Here is a 20,301-nt window from a genome sequence, read left to right as displayed (position 1 = left end):
GGCAATTAGGAAGAAGTGGACGGAATCACCCTCTTCTCCACAATCTTCCCACCCCGTATCGGCATTGCCGACCTGAAATCCGCACTACCCTAGGTCCATGGCTTAAATGAACTATAACCCTTTCAAATGGGAAAGCCATTTGTCAACTTTAATAACGGTTTTTGTGCTCAATGGACGTTTTCGCGCTCGAATGTACAGTTCAATTAGAGCAGTCTTGAGTGCCCCCAACTATATTTTACTTTATGAAGCCATGAAATTCACAAAGCAGAACTCCTCAAAAACTGAGATTTTCGATTCGATAACCGAGTTTTGAGACGATACTGCAGTGAACGACATCGACGGAAATTATGATAAGCGTATCGAATATCAATGATAGAGAACGAGATGAATTGAGAATTTGGAAGTCACTAAGACACTCACGTCCTGGAAACTCTAGAAACTATACGTCGAAGTCTAGACGCCTTGAGACGAACGCGAGTACAAATTTACGTTCGAATTCTCGAAGTTTCACATTTAACAAGTAAAAAAGGGCAGAAGAAGAGCAGAGTAGCAACTTCGGCTGAGGCATTCCGAAAGTAAGAATGCACAATCGCAGTGGCGGATAAGGCTTCAAAGAAAAAACAACAAAGAAGGAAGAAAAACAAAACAAAACGCAGACATCACTCTCCGAAACCTCCGAAAATTGAATCACCTCACTTCATCAAGAAGAATAATTAATCAAGGTTTGAAATTTATCAAGATCTCCAGAATTTAATCTGGTCTCATCAATCGTCCACGTTCGATTACCTCCTTCCCATTCTGGGGAAGATGGATATGCCATCCTAGAGCTATTTTTCTTTCGAGATCCGATGTTCCCATCATGTCGTGCGAAGGATCGTACGACTCTTATCCACGATACGACTGATGTGTAGCAGTTGAAAGGACCACGAAATGACAGCACTCATCGGTTCCTCGGAAAAGGTCCCGCTTGTTGAAATTCAGAATTCTAAACCAGTGAAAAATATTGTTGTAAAAGACATTGTTGGACACCGGCAGTTATCGTCCTTCAACTCCTACATCACCTTCAACTCCTATGATTTGGGGAACACTCGACCTTTTCAGAAAGAAAAAGGGTCCCAACTAGTGTTTCGGAGCTACGCAGCCATTCTTCATTTTTCATTATCAATCTCTTCAAATTTCAAACTTAAGTCCAGTTTTCAATTTTAATCTCATTCCAATTCAGTTTTCAATTCAATCCAACTTAAATTTTCCCATCTATACTTCTAATCCCCATTAAAACCGAGTGAACATGAGACTGATGCGCTCCATCGTGGTGCGACGCGACGCATCCAATGGAAATCCTAGGTTCAGATTCTGATCCCAATGAGATCTGATCTCTTTTTTCGTCTCGTTTTGTTGTTTTCTTCTTAGTAAGATTATCTGTATTTTTCATACAGTCTTCATAGGACCTAAATGACTGCCGCAACAAAATTCCGCACTTGCAAAGAGGAGTACGCATGCAACGATGACGGTTTCTTCACGTTCAGCAGTACGGAACAGGTGAGCATGGTTTAGTTCAGTTTCTCTCAACTAATTCATTGTTTATCATAAGTTGAGTAGGGGAGAGGTATTCCCTGGGTAAAATGAAGTTGGGGACACTCAGTGGCGCCCTTTCTGGAAGTAAACAATTAAATCAGTAGAAGCCCTAAGAACTAAACATTAGTGTTGGAGGATCTGTGACATTTGAGCTAGTTACTAAGAGAAAAGAGTAAGATAGAGCTTCTAGAAATAAGGGCGCCACTGAGTCCCTCCCAACTACATTTTCCCCGGGATTTCTCCTGCTAGTTTCTTCTTGTCGGCCTTGTTATCAACTATAATCTTATTGTTAACAACCAAAGAGTACACTTGCAATGATTACAATTGCTGTTTTTCTAAATATACAAAGGTAGCACAGTCATTTTGTTCTCATGGTGACAGTAAAAATGCGCAGACAAATGGACAGGGTCTTCTTTCTCGACAACAAAGCTCCTCTACACTGGTAAAGCCGCTTGGTTCAGTCAATCCTCCTGTGGAATAGGCAAAACTTACCAATGTGCTGGTTAAAGCTCCTTACGTCTGGGACAAAGAAGTTTTTTTTTTAGATTTTTACTTGTTTGTGAACCTACAGTTTCGTGTAAATGATCCATCATCCCACCGACAGTAGTGGAGCCACGACTGATCGTTTCATTATCGACAAGGCCATGTGTGACGCACAACGTTCGGCGTGGTTGTACTTCATATTTTTCGTAGAATTCAATGAAGGTCAAGTATACGTGTCCGTTATTGAGTCAGCTTTCAAGTGGTTTATTGGGTCATTCAGCAGAGTCGAATATCTACATTAATTACGAAGGGCATTCATTTAGTTCATTGCTTTTTCACATTTGCGAACGTCGTATGCGTTTATGCGTCGTATAGGAATAAATATGGATGCTCTTGCAGAAACAAATAAGCAGGGTTAGATGGGAAACTATCTAGATAGTATCAATTACATTATAGTAGGGTCAAAATGACATGAAGCACGGTACAGTTGCGTAAGCGGCTGTGCTCGAAGCGGCGCGGTGGAGCATAGCAAATAGGATCGAGTGAGGACCCGTGCTACCGCCAACCGCTATCTCCACCGCGCCGCTTCGAGCACCACTGCTTGCGCAACTGCACCGTGCTTCATGTCGTTTTGACTCTACTATAAATACACCGTATTCTATATACGCTTTACTAGCTGTTAAACCCGAACTACCCAGATGTGCGTCTAGAGGGCATCACTTTGCTATGTTTTACTTTTTACTTTTTGGATTTCAACTTAGCAACATTAACAAACTAGCATGCGGGCTCGGGCGAGGTAAGAATAATTCTAGGATGTAAAATGACGCTCAGTTAGCAATAGGATGTTGGGTGCCAAGCTTTAAGAGTTTCTCACCTAATATTTTCCTCTCCAGAAACGCGTCGAGGATCTTGTGAGCGAACAAGTAAGACGATGTGAAGATTACGCTAACGGCGTTCCCATTCTCATTCGCGACGCCCACATTGACTATGTCATAAGGAGTTTGCGAGAAGTCGGCAAGGGATATACGATAAGTTCCTTGTAATAGTCTCATTGAAGCGGCCATAAAGATTGCTCTGATGATGGCTGATTATGGTTGCGCAGAAGTCGCCGTTGTGCTCATACAAGAATATTTAAGAAATAATATTGGTGAGACAGCTTTGACATCTGCCATTCCTTTTGTAATCTTCTGAAAAGTAGTCAGAAACCAAGTGAAATCCCTTAAGTACAACTTTCCTTTATATTCTTTTTCCTCCTTTCTTCTGTGCTAGCCAAAAAAGTACACGTTGCCTGTATTAGTTTGTCAGTCGGAGACAAGACGCAGCTGAGTTAGGAAGTATTATCATCATCATATCATCATCACTATCATAATTGAGGTTCAATTCGAAATAAAGAAAAACTCTTTATCTTTTCTTCTTTTTTTTTAACCAGTCTTAAACCAGGGCATCTCGAAAATGATGGTGTTGAGATCTCTCCAAGAATAGGTAGGGGTATAGTTCACCAATATGAGCATGATCGCACTTAGTTCTCTCCAGTAATCCACAAAAAAAGTTTGTGAAAGAGTCTTGCGTGATATTGTCTCCGAAACGATGCAACTCTCTAGCGATAGAACGTTGACAACTCCGTCATCGTCCAACATCCACATCCAACTAGTATAATTCAGACAAGCAGATAGGATCTGAGCAGAGCAGTATGATCTTCATATTTATTATTATATCCGTATTATTTTAAGGTTTGGATGCTAGTCGTACATGGATGTGCTTTTGGGGATTGCACAGTCTGAACATTCTTGGCGCAGCGCCTTCACACTCGCAAAAAGCTGATATATTGGCTTTTTTGAAGACTTGTCAACACCCAGATGGTGGTTACGGAGGTTGGTTAATTGTATTTATCTTAGATGTCGCTCTGATTTCACCTTGCCTTTACGTTTGACCCCGATTACTTCTTCTTGAGTTCCCTATCATGCAGTCCTTATCATCAAAACGGGGAATCCCTGTGAAACCTGGCCCTAGTTTTTCATTTATCTCTTCAACGCGTCAACTTGCTATGCTTCCCATCTGTCAAGTTGACGTGTTGAGGTCAGTCCAGGTAAATGAAGTATTGAAATAAATATTTTTTTTTTTACTTTAGCTTCATTTTGGGTTAGGAGAAGGTTGTACCGAATTTCTGTAGAGTACAAATCTTTAAAGTTCTACAATTCAATAAGTAAACGAAAGTCTGCATTCAAGTCTGCAACTTTTACTATTAGATCTTTGTCGTATTTTTGTCTTCACCTGAGAACTTTAACCTTATGTTAATATTTGGAAAGAGAATGCACATCGTCCTAGATCCTGTAAAATGCAGCTCCGAGAGCCCAGCAATGGATATTCGGTGCTGTGTGAGTCTTCGGATGATGATTTTCTTCTGAAACGTTTATGCCCTTTTTGAGGGTTATAGTCTTTCTTTTTGATTTCCCTTCCATGGTGCAGCTAGTCACATGTTTGTCATCAGTACCCTGGTTTCGGTTTTCCCCCTTCCTCCCTCCAATACTGGCGCCACGTCTGCCATATATGCGGTAGTCGGAGCTAGTGCTCCGAACCCCTTCACTTTTGGACGGTTGGCGAAAGGATCCTATTCACTTTTGGGTGGTTCGCGGAGGGATCCTCATCATTTTAGCCGCACCCCATTAGCCAGACCCCCTTCACCTGAGGAGTATCCGAGTCCTATCTATCGCATCTATGCCGTCTTCCTTGTATTCGGTAATATTAATCGTGTCGTCTATCCTTGATGTAGATACACACATAGTTTTATGGACCAACAACAGAAGTCCAATCCTCCTCCGTTTCCATCCAACGTTAGGGAATTGACAAGGGCTTAGTAATTAATTAGACAGACTGCGATGCATCTAGTGAGGTTAGCAAGGTTAAGTAAATTAGTAAGAATATTCAAACATTCTCTTTTGATTCAGTTTAAGTGTAGTTTAATACATCCTGAATTCTAATTATTTATTCTAGTCTTCATTTACTGTTTTCTTTTGAAAATTTTATGTTAGTTAATTTTAGGTGGACCTGGTCAACTCGCTCATCTTGCCCCTACCTATGCAAGCGTAATGGCATTAGCATCGCTCCAAACGGAAGAAGCACTTCAGTCGATTAATTTGTATGTTTTTTTTTCATCCATATATTACTTCCATTGCGTTTTTAAATGTTTCTTGTTGAATTTTGATATGTTTTCACACTTACTCGTGTTTACTTTATTTTATTTACTTTTTTTGATCGTGCTATTCTTTCCGGACATATTCTTGGAATTAGTTGTTGTAACAATTTACGTATACATTGCGAATATCTCAAACATTACTTTTTAAGAGAGTCTCTGTCACGTTTCCTCCATCGAATGAAGCAACCGGATGGATCATTCACTATGCACGACGGTGGAGAAGTGGATATTCGTGGCACTTACTGTGCTCTTTCTGTTGCTGCGCTTTGCGGCATCATGACTGATGCATTGAGAGACGGAGCGGCCGAGTGGATCGTAAAGTTAGCTTGACGTCTACATTTTGTATTAAGGAACCCGAGAACACTTCTAGTGTACGGAATTTAAGGTGCCAGACCTACGAAGGAGGATTTGGAGGTGAACCAAATGCCGAGGCTCATGGCGGCTACGCATACTGTGCTGTAGCTTCTCTTGTCATCCTTGATAGGTTAGTTGGAATATTTTTTTGATAGGTAAGTTCAACAATGAATCTGTCCATCCTGTATTTTTAAGGTATCGATTGGCTGATTCAGAGTTGCTGCTGCAATGGCTCGGCAAGCGTCAAATGCGTTTTGAAGGAGGTTTTCAGGTTAATATTTTGAATTTGTCGTTATTCATACTTGAATGAAAAGTGGAAGTGGAAGCCTTTAGGGTCGCACTAATAAACTTGTAGATGGATGCTACAGTTTCTGGCAGGCAGCTAACTTCCCTCTCATTGGGGGAGAGATGGCACGGGAGGTTTGTTCTGATTCTTGTCAGAAACGTTTACATATTTATGCTAGCGTTTAGCAATAGAGAAAAAGATAATCTTGCTCCCGGCGTGTTTGAGCTGCTTCCGGCAACTTATATTCGTTTTTTCCAGTCTTTATGTTATTATATATAATTACAGATATTATACTACAATTATAATATAATTTGGTTCCATTATTCATTGCTTATCTGTTGTTATATATTTAATTTGTTCAGGGGAAATCCTGCCGTTTATTTTATTGTTTCGACATCACGTTTTTGGTACACGTTACTCATTTTGATGTCCAACGATTGAAGACATATTCTAGCAGGAAGAAGGCAACAATTGAATTTTGGTTCCTCATTCCAGGGTCGTCTCAGCGCTGAAGGACTGTTCGATGCTCGTATGCTTGAAGAGTACATCCTGATGTCCTGCCAGGTACTGGTACTTAAATAAACGTTTAAATTTTTGGAAAACCGGAACTTTTTGTGTTTCGCAAGATACAAGTTATTAAGGATGAAGCAGGTGGATTCCGCGACAAACCTGATAAGACGAGAGATCTCTATCACACATGTTATGTTCTAAGTGGTCTCGCCGTAGCGCAAGCATATTCAATTTTGCGCGAGAATGGCAGTGTGCTTGGTGGGAATCAAAATGCAGTCGTGAGTACCATTTTGCAATTATATCCTTATCTTTTTTTAATACCACATGATCATCTTCGAAAGCTATCTGTGAAAGTTTCCTTCCTTATTTTTTTCTTATTCGCGTGGTTTCGCTCACATGGCCAACTTGAGTGAAAAGGACCTAGTTTATAATAAGGCGCAAGCGGTTTTCTTACGAGTGACGCGGTTTCCAATCATTCCCAGGTGAATATGGGTGTATCATCGCAGCGCAATAGGCGTTTTTCTTTCAACTCGTGTCCGAAATTCCCGTCGCGCAGACTTCGAACGCTACCATTCACGCATAATGTAGCATGGACTGGATTATTTTGAGCCGCCTACATTTTTTTTCTAATGTTGAGGTCTGTCGCACATAAATAGTGGTCCAGAAAGAATGTTCACTTTCCCTTTGAAGACAACTTTCAGCAGGAAAATGGTTGAATTTTGATTAAGCGAATGAAACTACATTTTGTTTTCTCGACGAAATGCACGCTACTTTCTACTGGGATATGCGCGAACCTGTAATCAAAGTTGAGAAATCATTATATGTACCGTTATATCGGTATTCGTTGATAAAACAAGATCCAATAAGTCAGTGAAATCTTTAAAAGCAAGGCAACACCATCAGCAGGACTAGAAATCATCTCTCAAATTATATTTAATATTTCACCAGTGCTTTATAATTTTTTTTAAATCAGAAAGATCATTTGAGTTTACCAATTATTTTGGTTCCCTGGTCAGGTGATGATGTGGTATATGTTGCATAATTATTCTTTATTTGCTTTGTTTACTTGAAAGATCGTGCTAATTCTTCTGTAATCCTAGAGAATGCTCCTACGAATTTATACGTGTTTTTCAATATTAATTTGAATTAAATTCGACTTTGCTTTTTTAAAGGAAGCAATCAATCCTGTCTTCAACCTGACGACATCCAGCGAACAGTTCGCCGCCAGCTTTTTTGCTAAATTCTCTCATTAATCATATGGATGTCACGCACCTCATCTTTTCCTCAAATCCTCTTCACTCCTACAAATGATCTTAAAGACACTACTTCTAGAGTGCTATTTTATACGGTATGTTTTACTTTTTGTAAGTACGGATAGATATACGTGTTATGCTTTGATTGAATTGTTCCGGATATGATTTCATGTGTATCCTACATGAATCTTTTGATAAAGAATGAAATTTCACTGTGCAACTTGTTTCCGTACACGTTCATCTTGGTTCCGTCGATAATATTGGATTTTTCTGGTGTCGCAATTATTGATATTAATATGAATATGTGTGATCAGTTTGAGGAATGACAGAAAACAATGGTACGGGAAAGGTGATGAAGAAGAAAAACAAGTTCAAAAATGTGAGTTAACACGATCGAAAGTATTGTTAAATTACGAAATGCGAACGATGTTTGAATCCATGAAATGATCCGATGATTAGATCTGTTTGCTTAGTACTAGTTGAAAAATTCGTTCATTCGGTTCTCATACAGTTTTTGATATAAACAGTTTCTCTGTATAACAGAGAGTTTAGGTAAGTGTACCCTCGATATCGAAGGACTCATTCGTAAAAGAAACTGAAAATCGACAAAAACCAAAGGAAGATGTCAAGATGAAAAAGAAGAAGTCGAAAGATTCAACTCACAATCCGCTAGTGAAACATCATGAAGGCCAAAAGTGGTATGACTATCAGGTTTGTCTCGAACGAATATATTTTCCTCAAGGAGTACTGCAGAAATTCGAATCTTTAGGTAAATGAGCTGGTCGTAGATGCTGTGAAGGACACACTCGGAACTAACGATTTGTTAGCTATCGAACATGAGGCCGATATTCTTCTAAACAACGATGTGGATCTGTACAATCGATGTATCCTCTTCAATCGAACTTCTTGGAACTGTCAATTTCTACTTTTTCAAACTATGTTGCTTGTTGCGTTTTAAGATGTTCGCACCCAGGGTGGATCTGAAGCGTCTTGGCTCCAGACAGTCATCAAAAGAGGTACTGCTAGCGACCGAATGACGGCGATGCAACTTCAGGTGTTGTTTGAGTGAAATTGCTTGAAAATAGCACAGTTTAATTCCATTCTATTTCGATCTCTCGAGAGCAGAGTTTCTTATTATTTATTATTTATAACTTATTTTTGTATTCTAAGATCTTCAAGAGCGCTTTTGATCTAGAGAACTGAGAATTAAAATGTGAAGGAATCTAGCTTTAAAAGTGTCATAAAATATAGAAAGCAGATTGTTAGCTATCACTATATTACGAACCCCTGCACTTCGTTTTCTTCTGTAATCAATTTCTCATTTTTCATTTCTTTAGTTAGGACTCAAAAAGAGAGGAAAATATGTGATAGTGAGTTGCGTAAGAGTGAAAGCAGTTGAGATGCAGCGTACAGTTTATTTAATCGCTGTTATTGTTATTCCCTGCTTCGCGCGTTTTCCAAAACTAAATGAAGCTCGGGGCAATATTGTATGCGGGTTTATTTTTTCCTTTGAATCGAATATATCAAGCATACTATCTATATGAAAGGGAACAAGTTTGGTAGTTCATATTATAAACATTTGCTTTGCTTTTTTTCCTGCACAGTGACTCAGGAGCGAAAAGATGTTTAATGTCCAGCTTTATAGATGCATAACTCACCGGTTCACTCGTTGTCTTATATGGAAACAATGATCTCTTCTCTTGAAAAGAAAAACACGCGAGAAGCCCTCGAAATACTGCGTAAGTTTCTGTTAGGACAGTAGCTTCTGGAGAGATTTAAAATTTTTATAATTGTCTGTTAAGCTATTCTCGAGGAGATCTTCCTAAACCATTTCCTCCCTACGAATCGAAAACTAGTGCCGTTCAGTGGGGTAAGACATACTAGAATTGTGCATGAACGGTTTCATATCCACTTTCCATCTATAGAGACCTCTAAAAAGGATGAACGAATTCTGTTCGAATAGTGAAAATGGGAGAAAACGGCTACTAGTGCTTTGGCGGTTCGAGCATAAACTTAAATTAGTTTACCAAAGGTTTTTACGAGCTCTGGAGGTATGTGCTGATTATATCTATTGTTAAGGATTTCCTAAACGTCCACCTTCCGTCATTTTTAGGGATTGGCTTCCCTTAATGTCGAAGATCTCAGTAAACGGGCCCTTCGAACTGCGCTGAACCTTCTCGCTGAGCGTCCGGAAGGAGAATCTGTATGTTATTTACTCTTACAATCAGATCAGTCTAAAGGAAAATGAAAATATCTTTCTGACTTTGATTACTAGTACGTCACAATAATGAATGTAAAAAGGTACTGATGAATCTAGGTATAATTTTTAAATAACTTTAGTTAATTTCATTTACATATTGATCTTCAATAATTTTGGGCTGATATTTTCGGGTGTTTTTATTTTCGTAGATTTTTCTCTTTATTAGAACTTTCTAAAACATTTGTTTTCTTTTTATTCTCATACGACAGTTCTCAATATGTTGGAGCGGTAAAACTGTGTATTCAAGCGTTCGTCAAAATTACGAGATATCCGTGTCAGAACACATCTATCTTCGGCGGGTTTCTAAAGCTTAATTCAAAATATGGGGAACAATGACATTAGAAATGTGAACCGATAGTTCTTTATCCTTCACGCTATATCTTCGATGCTGTTGTATAGTTGAGTCAAAACGACATAGAACACGGGCAGTTGCGTAAGCGCCTGCGCTCGAAGCAGTAGGATAGAGCGTAGTGGTTGGGATCAAGTGAAGTAATGATCCTCGCTACTGCCATCCATCTCCGCAGTTCGCCATGGTTCCACCTCGATTCCAACAACTGTCTCCAACGCACCGCTTCGAGCGCAGCCGCTTAAATAACTATCCTTCATGTCGCTTTGACCCGACTGTATGCTCTCAGGTCATTTACTTCTTCTCGCCTCGCTCTTAGAGTCAAGTCTTTCATCATGCACATTTCCCGACCATCATATACCCATAACTACAACATTCAATGTATATTTCCTCAAGTACGAACCTGCAGCAGTGAGCCATTCTTTTCATACATGCCTTCGAGATCAGCCGGTGTTCGTACCGCTTAGCTGTTTGGTGTGGTGTAAGAACAATTTCATCAACGAAGATGATTTAACTGATAGTCATCTATTCTTCTTCCTTGTGTACTCCCATACTAATTTTCGCAATATGTATATTCTCAAGATTGGTACCTAATACTCTGAGTGAGATTATGCCACACTTTCAGACCCGTGTTTTCACTTCGATGATAATATTATAGTGCAAAAGCAAGATCTTCCCTGCGAAGTTATTATTTAGTGCCTGAACGAGAGAGAGAAAGGAGAGGATGGTTTGGACATTTAAAGCTTCTAGGTTTTTAGTGTAGGTGGATAATCGAAGTGCTGTAGAACGAATATAATTAAATTTTTACTACAATAGCTCAATAGCGGTATATTTCAGTTTCTTCTGAGCATGCTTGTTAATAAAATGGGACATCCGAAGACACAGGTAGGATCGTATGTGGTTACTTTGCTCGAGGATCTTAGTAAGCGACAGCCGAATATGAGGCAGTTCATTGTGGCTGAGGTAGAAAGACTAATCTATCGGTGAGTTCGTACTCTGAAGTATCATTGTCAATACACTAATTATTTTCACTCGAATATTGCAGGAGCAACGTTAGTCCGAAGGCACACCTGTACGCGTCTACTTTTCTTTCACAGGTGAGTAGTGAAATTTGCATGAGACAACGACTGTTGATATAGGAATACGGTGTCAAGTGTTCCTTTTTTTTTCTCACGATTCTGGACATAGTTGAGGAAAAACATCAACTAGATTTGTTCGCTATCTCTTTTCGAAGGAGATTTTTTTTTTTGAGATTTTAGATCTGGAGTTTTTGGTGGGAAGATCAATACCAATTAGGAATGTCCAATATTACCCTTGCTCCATTCTTTGCATTACGAGAACTTTTGTCTTTACATTTGTTTTGAGTTTTCTTATGGTCATTCTGTGAAAGAGCTAATGATTGAAAAAAAAGAAAAGAAAAAGAAAGAATAGATCTTTTTTAAATGAACATTTTCAAACAGGAATAGTAATGTCGAAAAGAAAACTTCTAGGAAGGGCTCTGAGCTATTTTAGAAGATATATCCATATATAAACAATACATATAACGAAATTCACTCATCTCGTATCACGATTTGGTGGATATGGATAGGAAAATCTCTAGTGGTGTGCAAAAAAGTGCTTCCTTACAAATGATTCTTCTCACTTAGAAGATTTCTCCGTACTCACCTGTGATCATAATCGTTTCCCCAGAATAAGGGACAGCAACTAATTATCGGAAACAGCTTAAAACTTATAGAATATACTTTAACTTTTGACTCAGATCACTTTACGAGCTGGAGATTCGGCACTCGCTGTGCAAATGTTATCGATATACTTCGGATTGTTCAAGACACTAGTTAGTCGGAAGCTGCCCGATAATCGTTTGATCAGCATCCTCCTCTCCGCTGCGAATCGCACTCTTCCATTTTCAAAAGGTTTGTCGTTTAAATCCTCATTCAATCTTCCCTATTCATATTAACTTTGCAAAAAGTCTCATAGGACCATCGATTCTCTAAAAAATCATTCACTGGGTACTGCCATTATAACAGTATTTACTGGATTTAGACCAGGAACACATAAAGAAGGTGTGACGATTTAAAAAAATCCAAATCCTCTATTTTTCCTATGATCACATCAAACTGCCCTATTGGTGACTAAATTTTTTAGGGAACTTAATTTTTTTGTTATTGTCAAAAAAAGTGTATTAGGAGGATTTAAGTTTCTCTGTCTGTAGGTGGATATAATTATTTTCGAGTAGGTGGAAATCAGACAGAAAAAAAATGTTTTTTCTACTAAGGTTGCTGAAATGTGTTTAGTTGCAATATTTTTGTTGCAAGATGCAATCTTTTCTACTGAAAACTTCAAGAAACCGCTATCAAAAACTAATTTTCTTCTCTTATGCGTGTAATTTGGTTGTGTTCGAGTTTTGTGTAGACGATGCGAACAATTTCCTTGATGTTCTTTCGTCACTGCCATTTTTTGAGTCGAAGGAATGATTAAAAAAAAAAACGGACCACAGTCTTTGAGAAGCGGAATGTAGTGGCCTTGTTTCCTTTAACCAGCACCGATCTGCTACTCGAATAACTCATCTCAAATTCGTTAATTCCGCGCTCCCAAATTCCATACTTATGAACGCTTGATTTTCTTCATTGTGACAGTCTTTCAGAAAAAGCTGATGCGTTGGCAGAAGACATTGATACACTTTATAAAATCGTACACACAAGTTCATACTCCGTAACACTGCAAACGCTCAAGTTGCTCTTCCAAGTACACCAAGTCAGGTAAGACCTTATGACTGCACTTTTTCGCTTTTCGCTCTTTTTTTTTGTTGAGATTCTGTTGTGAGTACTCAGATGGTGGACTTTGTGAACAATAGAATACACTAGGTGGACGAATTGAGCAGGCCTGGCTCGAACACACGTTTTGCTTTGTTCTGCAAATTGCCGCGGTCATGTATATCCGCTTGAAAATTGCGTCAAATTTGTGATTGTGTCAAAAGTTGTACTCTTTCATTTATTAGTACTCATAATTGTAATTTCACAACGTTAAGGAACCGCTAGCAAAAAAGATCGAGTAGCAACAGAACATCTTACAATGATCTTCGAGGAAGGCGAATTTTTGCCTCTTTTTAGTGATTTTAAATCATGGAATCTTTCCGCGACATTGATGGTGTTGGTATATTTCCATAGTTAGGGTTAGTGGTGCATCTTTCCCTTAAGAAGTACCTTATAGCTCCTCACATGCACGAGAGCATTTTAGTCGAGCGACCGGAGAATCGAAGGGCTGCCGACGTGGAACATTATAAGATGTTTTGTAGGGGAGAATGATGCGACTGGACCGTTTCTCACATCCTTTTTTGAATAAGTAGAAAGAATTGAGCGTGATTGCGTCCACATTCGTGAAGTACACCTCTAACACTTTTCGTGGCCCCAACTCGTTCACTTCAGTGTTATGAACTTTTCAACAATCAAGTGCCTCGCTCGAACCACTTCTATTACGATATGAACCGAAACGGCCACAGAGCACTTTCATCCAACTATAAACAACGAGCTAGACACCAAAACATCAATATTCCTCAGATATTTCAACTCCGCTTTCCTTTGAATCTGATTTCCCTGTTATTTATTCTACCGAACTACTAAGGTTGCGCATCTACATATGTGCTAAATTTCCTAACAGAAGGTCCGTTATTCTGCAGACTGAAATCATCATAATCTTCTTTGCAGTGAGTCACTGTCGGATCGCTTTTATACAGCCGTGTATCGAAAACTACTGCTGGAGGTGCCGCCCTCAAGTTACAATCAACTTTTGCTGTTTCTTTTCAAGGTCCTTAAGTCAGACCCTTCAGAACACCGTGTGCGCTCATTTGTGAAACGATTGCTTCAGGTTGTTTATGTATTCCTTATCATTTGAACAATTTGAGAACCTGAAGATAAGTTTAGACAGCAACATGTTCTTCCCCTCCTATGGCGGCTGGGATTCTTATTCTGATCTCGCGGCTGTTAGAAAACAAAAACAACTTGCTTGTTCTGGGAAAACGCGTAGATGTAAGTTCTTTTCTTTTTCGTTCTGTTCAATTTGTGAATTTCTAAGAGTTGATGGAAAATGGCAAGAGCTTTTTACGCTAGATGTCATCCGAGATTGGATTGCTTTTTGCTACGCGCGCTTGTTCCTTGTCAATATATCAAAGATAATAAATGTATTTCCCGATCTGCGTGACCTTTTCATGAGTGAAAGTGGGAATGAAAAGAGTTGTATTGTATTCTTATGGGAAAATTGTTTGAAGGCGTGGCCAACCGCCGCATTAAACGATCCTTTATGGCCGTTATGTGTGATCAATCGGTGGTACCTTGTATTCATCGAACTGGTAACAAATATACCGATGGCAGTGAGATAGAGGAAGTGGGAGAAGTGTTCGTACTCTTGAATGGGTGGTAAAAATTCTTTAGAATAATTGCAAATCTGTTTTTATTTCGTCTTTTTACTTTTTGTCTTGCAAGTATTTTATGTGCTAACCCTTGATTTCTTGGATTCACTTCCAATTTTCCGCAACCCGGTCCTTTTTTCTTCTTTGCTTTTCTTCCTTGAAAAACTCTTACTACCGCCAACTACAACAGGGATATGTGAAAGAAATCAAAAACTTGTAATTCCACCTTTAAGTACCCTTTTTCAGCGTTTGACAAGTGATCGTGTAGAAATGAGGGCCAATGATGACGAAGATGAGCACTTTGTTGACCTTGGACCGGATGGAAAGCCTATTGAAGTAGTTAAAAAGGAGGAGGTAGGACATTTGCCCACTTTGAGCAATACAATTTTCTGTTGATCAAATTGTTACACATATTAAACATTAGCATTTCAAAATCATTTCTTTTGTACACCTATTACTCTTTTGGTCTACATCTAGGTGACTTCGACACCACGAATTCCGTTACTTTTTGAATCGACCGACCGGGTACCAGTAATTCCTTCATTTGTCTGATAGAATGCGAGAGTTGCTTAGTTTTATGAAGGACACGAAAAACATCAAGTTTTCCTTTAAAGCACTTTGTGAAAAGTGATGTCAATATCGCGTGAATTTTAGTCGCTCAAGATTTTAATGCAACTTTTAACTGAAATGTTGTACCTAGCAATTTTTTTTTCGAAAGGGCATTTGATTGTGATAAGGAATGATAAATGGCCCGTCTTCTTCAAGGCGAAGCCTTTCGAAATTGTATTTTACGGAAGAACACCAAGACTAAACTCTTGGCACAGGGGCAGAACCATTGTTCAACCTTTACACATTATAGAAGATACCAATTTCTTCCGCTGAGAGGTATCTTGGTTTTCAAACATAAAGTGCACGCCTGTACACTTCGACGCTTCTTTGTACATAGCGATTACGGTTCGCATATTTTGGAGATTCAAAACAGTGAGCATTATAATTCTAAACGTGCTAAAGCAGACATGGAAAAGTTGTTCTGAAGAGATTGCTGCGGAAACGATTTCTGGACTTTATGTGTTTTGTTGAGTGATGTAGTAGACTTGGGCGACTCACTGCATCTGTAGTAGAAATACACTGCGCATTTTCTTTTTCTCCTCGTAAACATTTGTTTAGATCGATACTTCTGGTGACCCGACTGAAGATATGAAAGATGAACGTAAGCCAGATGGAACGAATGGTATCAATTCGGTCAATAAGAACGGTTGGATCCATCGGCGAGAATCTGGTGAATAATTTGCGTTACATTTGATTGAAAATAAGTAATGATTAGTAATCAATCTACAAATGAGCAAATTACTTTCATATTACTTGGTTGTTTCGTAAGTACGCAAACCTGAAAAGAGTCCATGTTCGAAGTTCTTGAACCTCGGCACATCCATGAAGTGGATTTAGCCTTGTTTATCGATGCTGTTAGCAGATTCTGCGAACGACTTTGTTTAGGATCGCATCCTTGCAAATCTCCGTACAATCATTCTTCCCGCAACCCACTTTTCGTAGACTGTCAAAACATAGTTGATTCTGAATTGTTACTGCTTTCTAAACATTATCATCCTTCTGTGGCTATTTTTGCGAAGGCTCTTATTCAGGCAAGTGACTTTTGCAGTATTCCCTACACTGTTTCGTTAATCTCCTTCCATTCTTTCTTCTTCGTGAATTTCAGGATGGCTGCATTAACTACAAAGGCGATCCATTGGAGGATTTCACTTTGTTGAAGTTCTTAGATCGTTTTGCTTTCAAAAACCCTAAGGAAGATCGCAAGGTATTTCTACCTTTGTTCTTTTCTCACGTTTGAACACTGTTCTATTACTGGTGCTCTTTTACTTCCTGGTAATACATCTACTTCAGGTGAATTCTGGTAGCGACCGAATTTTGCGAAAGAAGCACTTTGACCCTTGGGGTGTCAAGAAGCTTCCTGTATCTTCGAAAGTAAGTCTTAAGGTTTCATTCATTACCATTTCATATTCATTCATTTTATTTTATTCATACTATGTTGTTGACGCAGTTGGAGTTGTAGATTTGGAAGGAAATTTTTCAGGAATACGTTTCTAAAAAAGTCAACGAACTTCCGGCTGATGAGCGTTATCTTCATCGTTTTGCTTCTCTCCGATTTAGTCAACAAGGTGACGATGGGAAGAAGAAGGAAGAAGACGACTGGGAAATAGAGAGTGTCGATTCTGCAGAATTCGATGCAATCATCAGTACTAATTTTAACCACGTTTTCTGCTGTTATCTTCGAACTACGTACTATGAAAATTTAGATCGCTTCGAACCTGGTGAAGCAAACGAAGAGTTTGACGTGGATTACTCCAAGGAGTTCACCGCTGAAAAGAAGAAGTTAAAAGATCGCAAACGTACTGCTGAAGATGATATTTCTGAAGATGAAAGTGTAGATTTTGATCAAGAAGGAGGTGGAGAGTCTGATGAAGATTTGGAAGAGGATGAGGTAATTCAAGTTTAGATTTCGATTACTTATCCTATTTTCACAAATGCTTTCGAAAGGAATTGTAATGGAGTGGAATGTTAGTGGCGTTCCGGAAATGTCTGTTCACAGGGATACACGGAGAAGTGAGCTGTATACATAATCTACGACCCGATATATGTATACTCCAACGAAAATGCATACTAAGGCAGATTCGTGGAGTGATGCCTTCAAGCCACCTTTGATTTCACGTTACTACGAAATTTTTGGACCAAATTTTTCGAACATGAAACGTTAAAGGGGCACGCATCCATGTCTCTATATCAGACATAGCGGCTTGTTTGGAGAAGCATTCAACACGTAGGATCATCATCATTTATGTTTGCCTGGACGATTGCTTTGAATCCGCACAAAGTCGTGATTTTCTCTGTATGACACACTGTGTATAGTTGGGTCAAAATGACATGAAGCACGGACGGTTGAGCAAGCGGCTGCGCTTAGAAGCGGTGCGGTGGAGACAGCGGTTGGAGTCGAGGTGGGACCATGGCGAACTGCAGAGGTGTGTGGAGGAACGCTCCACCGCTCCGCTTTGAGCGCAGCCGCTTGCGCAAATGTCCGTGCTTCATGTTGTTTTGACCCGACTATATGTCCCCGCTCCCATCCCGAACGCTCTTTACCGTCACAAAAATAGGACTAGCACTTGCATTATTGTGAATTAAGGGAGGTCTGTGCGTAGCAATCTGCAGTATTTCAAATTTCTTTACCTAAGGCAAAAGCGATTCCAACAAAACTTTCGACAACAATGTGTGTGTGATCATATTTTGATGAATTGCTGATCTTTTCTGATGTTATCTGTTAGGAGGACGACGAAATCGAGGAAGACATTAGCGAAGATGATGAGGATGTGGAATTGGATTCGGATACCGATGAAGGCGAGAATTCATTTGAAAGAAGAACACGCAAGAATCGTGCGAATGCTGATTTCGGTGATAGTGATTTGAGTGATGACGAGATGCAAGAAGGCGGTGTGGACGCCGCTGGGGAGAAGGTGCACACATTTACAATTATTTGTACTTGATGTTCCTATATTGCTCTTTATTTTTCAGTTTGCAACACTACTCGAGAGCTTCGAAGAGGAAGAAGCAGAGAATAGCAAAAAAGGGAAAAGAAAGTGGAAGAAATTGAAGGCATCTAAACGAAAGAGGAGCTGAAATTGTGGACAAAGAACCACTTTGTTATTGTTATTGTTTGTTTTCTTTTTGAAATCTGTTAGAAACTTGTTTTTTTCTGTTAGATGTTTTATCTGTTGTGGTTATTTCATAATACATGTGGAATAATACATGTATTATCGAGCCCATATCTCACTTTTACCCCGTTGCATATGGTTCAATCCTTTCCACAGATCTAATGATGACTTTGGTTTGCGCTGCTATAATTAGAGAAGTTATGACTTATGACATTCTGAAAGCTTAGGCGAGTACCGGTTGAAAGGTTAGACTCGAACACTGTGAAAATGGAGACATGCCCTGCACTAAAAGCAGCACTTATTTCACGAAAACGGTGGAAGTCAAGGACAGTGCAAAGAGGCGGAAAATGACATGCACAGCGGGTAGTATATGTATATATTAGCTTTGGATATCCAATTTCACTATTAGCAACCAAGAAATGATACGTGTGGTCTCGCGCGGCGAATGTGTAAAAACCGTTTGGGCGCATTTTTTTTCATAGGTATAAACACATGTACCTGTGTTAGCTAAAGCTACCGAGGCATATTGGGACAAAGAGAGTGACTCGGAGAGGAGTACTTGCTAGCCAGAGGAAGAATAAGCGGCTCTAGACGACCTGTTGCCTCGTGCAATTGCGTAGGCGGCCGCGTTGAAAATGGCACGGCGGAAGTAGTGGTTGCTGGGCGGGCCTCCTGATTGCTGCAATCGAACTGCAGAGATAAGTAAGGTTCGAAAAAATCAAAGTTCGGTTCTTACCCCACGCTCACGAGTGAACTGTCGGAGATCGATGAGGTCTCCTCACCAGTCTGTTCAAGTGAAATCGATGAATAGGCTGCTGAGAGGACCGGAGCTTGTGCAAGGGATGTGTTCTAACCTATAGTAGAATCAAAACAACTTGAAGCACTGTGCTGTATCGTAAGCAGTGCGATGGAGCGTAGCTGCTAGGATCGAGTGAAGACCCCTGCTACAACCCCTTCATTGCTGCTATTTGCGATGGTCCCACCTCGATTCCAACCACTATCTCCACCGTGCTGCTTTGAGCGCAACCGCCTACGGAACTGCACCGTGTTGCATGTGACACCGTCGACTCGACTGTATTTCGTAGGAACAAACGCTGTCTCCGCCCGTTTTTAGGACGATTAGGGGGAATCGAGCGGGGTTACGCTCATATTCGTAATCTGCATCCTAAACTCTTTGTTTCCGCGCAGATTTCCCAACTATGTCAGTCCCGTGATACTTTGCCTCTAATGTAGACGACGGTTTCATTTGTCTATTCGCTCGGCACAACTCCATAACGAAATTTGTCTAGAAATAAATAGAATGAAATGAAGATAACATTACTAAGTTATGAAGCTGGAATTTCTACACGCAAACAATCGAAATGTTTTTAACAAGTGTTAGAAAAAAGTCATAAAGGGAGGACTTCCTGCTTTAACCTATGCTTCGGAAATCTGGCCGACCATTTCGCAAGCAGGAAAAAAACGCGGTGAGCGTCAATGAACGCGCAATTGAGAGGGTGATGCTGGGAGTATCCCGCTTCACGCAAGTGAGGAACGGGATTCGAAGTTCTCTATTACGTCAGCGATCGAAGATTAGAGACGCCGCTGCGTTTGCCAAGGAAAGTAAAATAAGGGACCGGACACGTGATGCGCTTTAACGACAACCGTTTGACCAGAGCCGTGAGTGACTGGATTCCCCGCGATATTAACGCACTACAGGAAGACTGCCGACCCGATTGTCAGATTTCTTGACGAAGTCCTTTAAAGAAAATGACACGCGATCAGGACAAATGGAAGAATTACTGGCGCCTGCTCGACCGGGTTCGGAGATCAACCGGAGTCAAGGTGATCAAAGAGAGGAAAAGTGCAAGATAAGGGAAGTGTTCGCTTTGTTTCTGTTTCCTTAGAGTTTACAGGCAGTAGGATACGTAGAGCTGT

At 39.9% G+C, this 20,301-nt stretch overlaps 2 protein-coding genes across 2 annotated transcripts; both read left to right on the top strand.

Annotated features, from left to right (window-relative positions):
- Positions 1-1,452: 1,452 nt before the first annotated feature.
- RB195_012947 (uncharacterized protein) lies at positions 1,453-7,654 on the top strand (the record flags this gene model as incomplete). Its single annotated transcript, XM_013442312.2, has 12 exons — positions 1,453-1,539; positions 2,952-3,057; positions 3,116-3,205; positions 3,789-3,929; positions 5,098-5,194; positions 5,401-5,571; positions 5,637-5,735; positions 5,801-5,876; positions 5,939-6,025; positions 6,387-6,455; positions 6,533-6,679; positions 7,574-7,654. 12 exons carry the CDS (start codon positions 1,453-1,455, stop codon positions 7,652-7,654), a joined length of 1,251 nt encoding a protein of 416 aa, XP_013297766.2.
- Positions 7,655-7,976: 322 nt separating this feature from the next.
- RB195_012946 (uncharacterized protein) lies at positions 7,977-18,349 on the top strand (the record flags this gene model as incomplete). Its single annotated transcript, XM_064202557.1, has 23 exons — positions 7,977-8,033; positions 8,207-8,365; positions 8,424-8,538; positions 8,614-8,708; positions 9,300-9,393; positions 9,457-9,524; positions 9,580-9,705; positions 9,768-9,857; positions 11,098-11,243; positions 11,306-11,357; positions 12,020-12,173; positions 12,905-13,019; positions 13,965-14,124; positions 14,181-14,285; positions 14,912-15,019; positions 15,833-15,944; positions 16,160-16,305; positions 16,380-16,478; positions 16,565-16,645; positions 16,755-16,917; positions 16,978-17,162; positions 17,998-18,186; positions 18,245-18,349. 23 exons carry the CDS (start codon positions 7,977-7,979, stop codon positions 18,347-18,349), a joined length of 2,724 nt encoding a protein of 907 aa, XP_064058438.1.
- Between the last annotated feature and the right edge of the window lie 1,952 nt (positions 18,350-20,301).

Source organism: Necator americanus, chromosome V (genome assembly GCF_031761385.1).
Source record: "Necator americanus strain Aroian chromosome V, whole genome shotgun sequence".
In the NCBI taxonomy this organism is placed as follows: Eukaryota; Metazoa; Nematoda; class Chromadorea; order Rhabditida; family Ancylostomatidae; genus Necator; species Necator americanus.
This window is presented reverse-complemented; position numbering and strand designations above follow the sequence as displayed.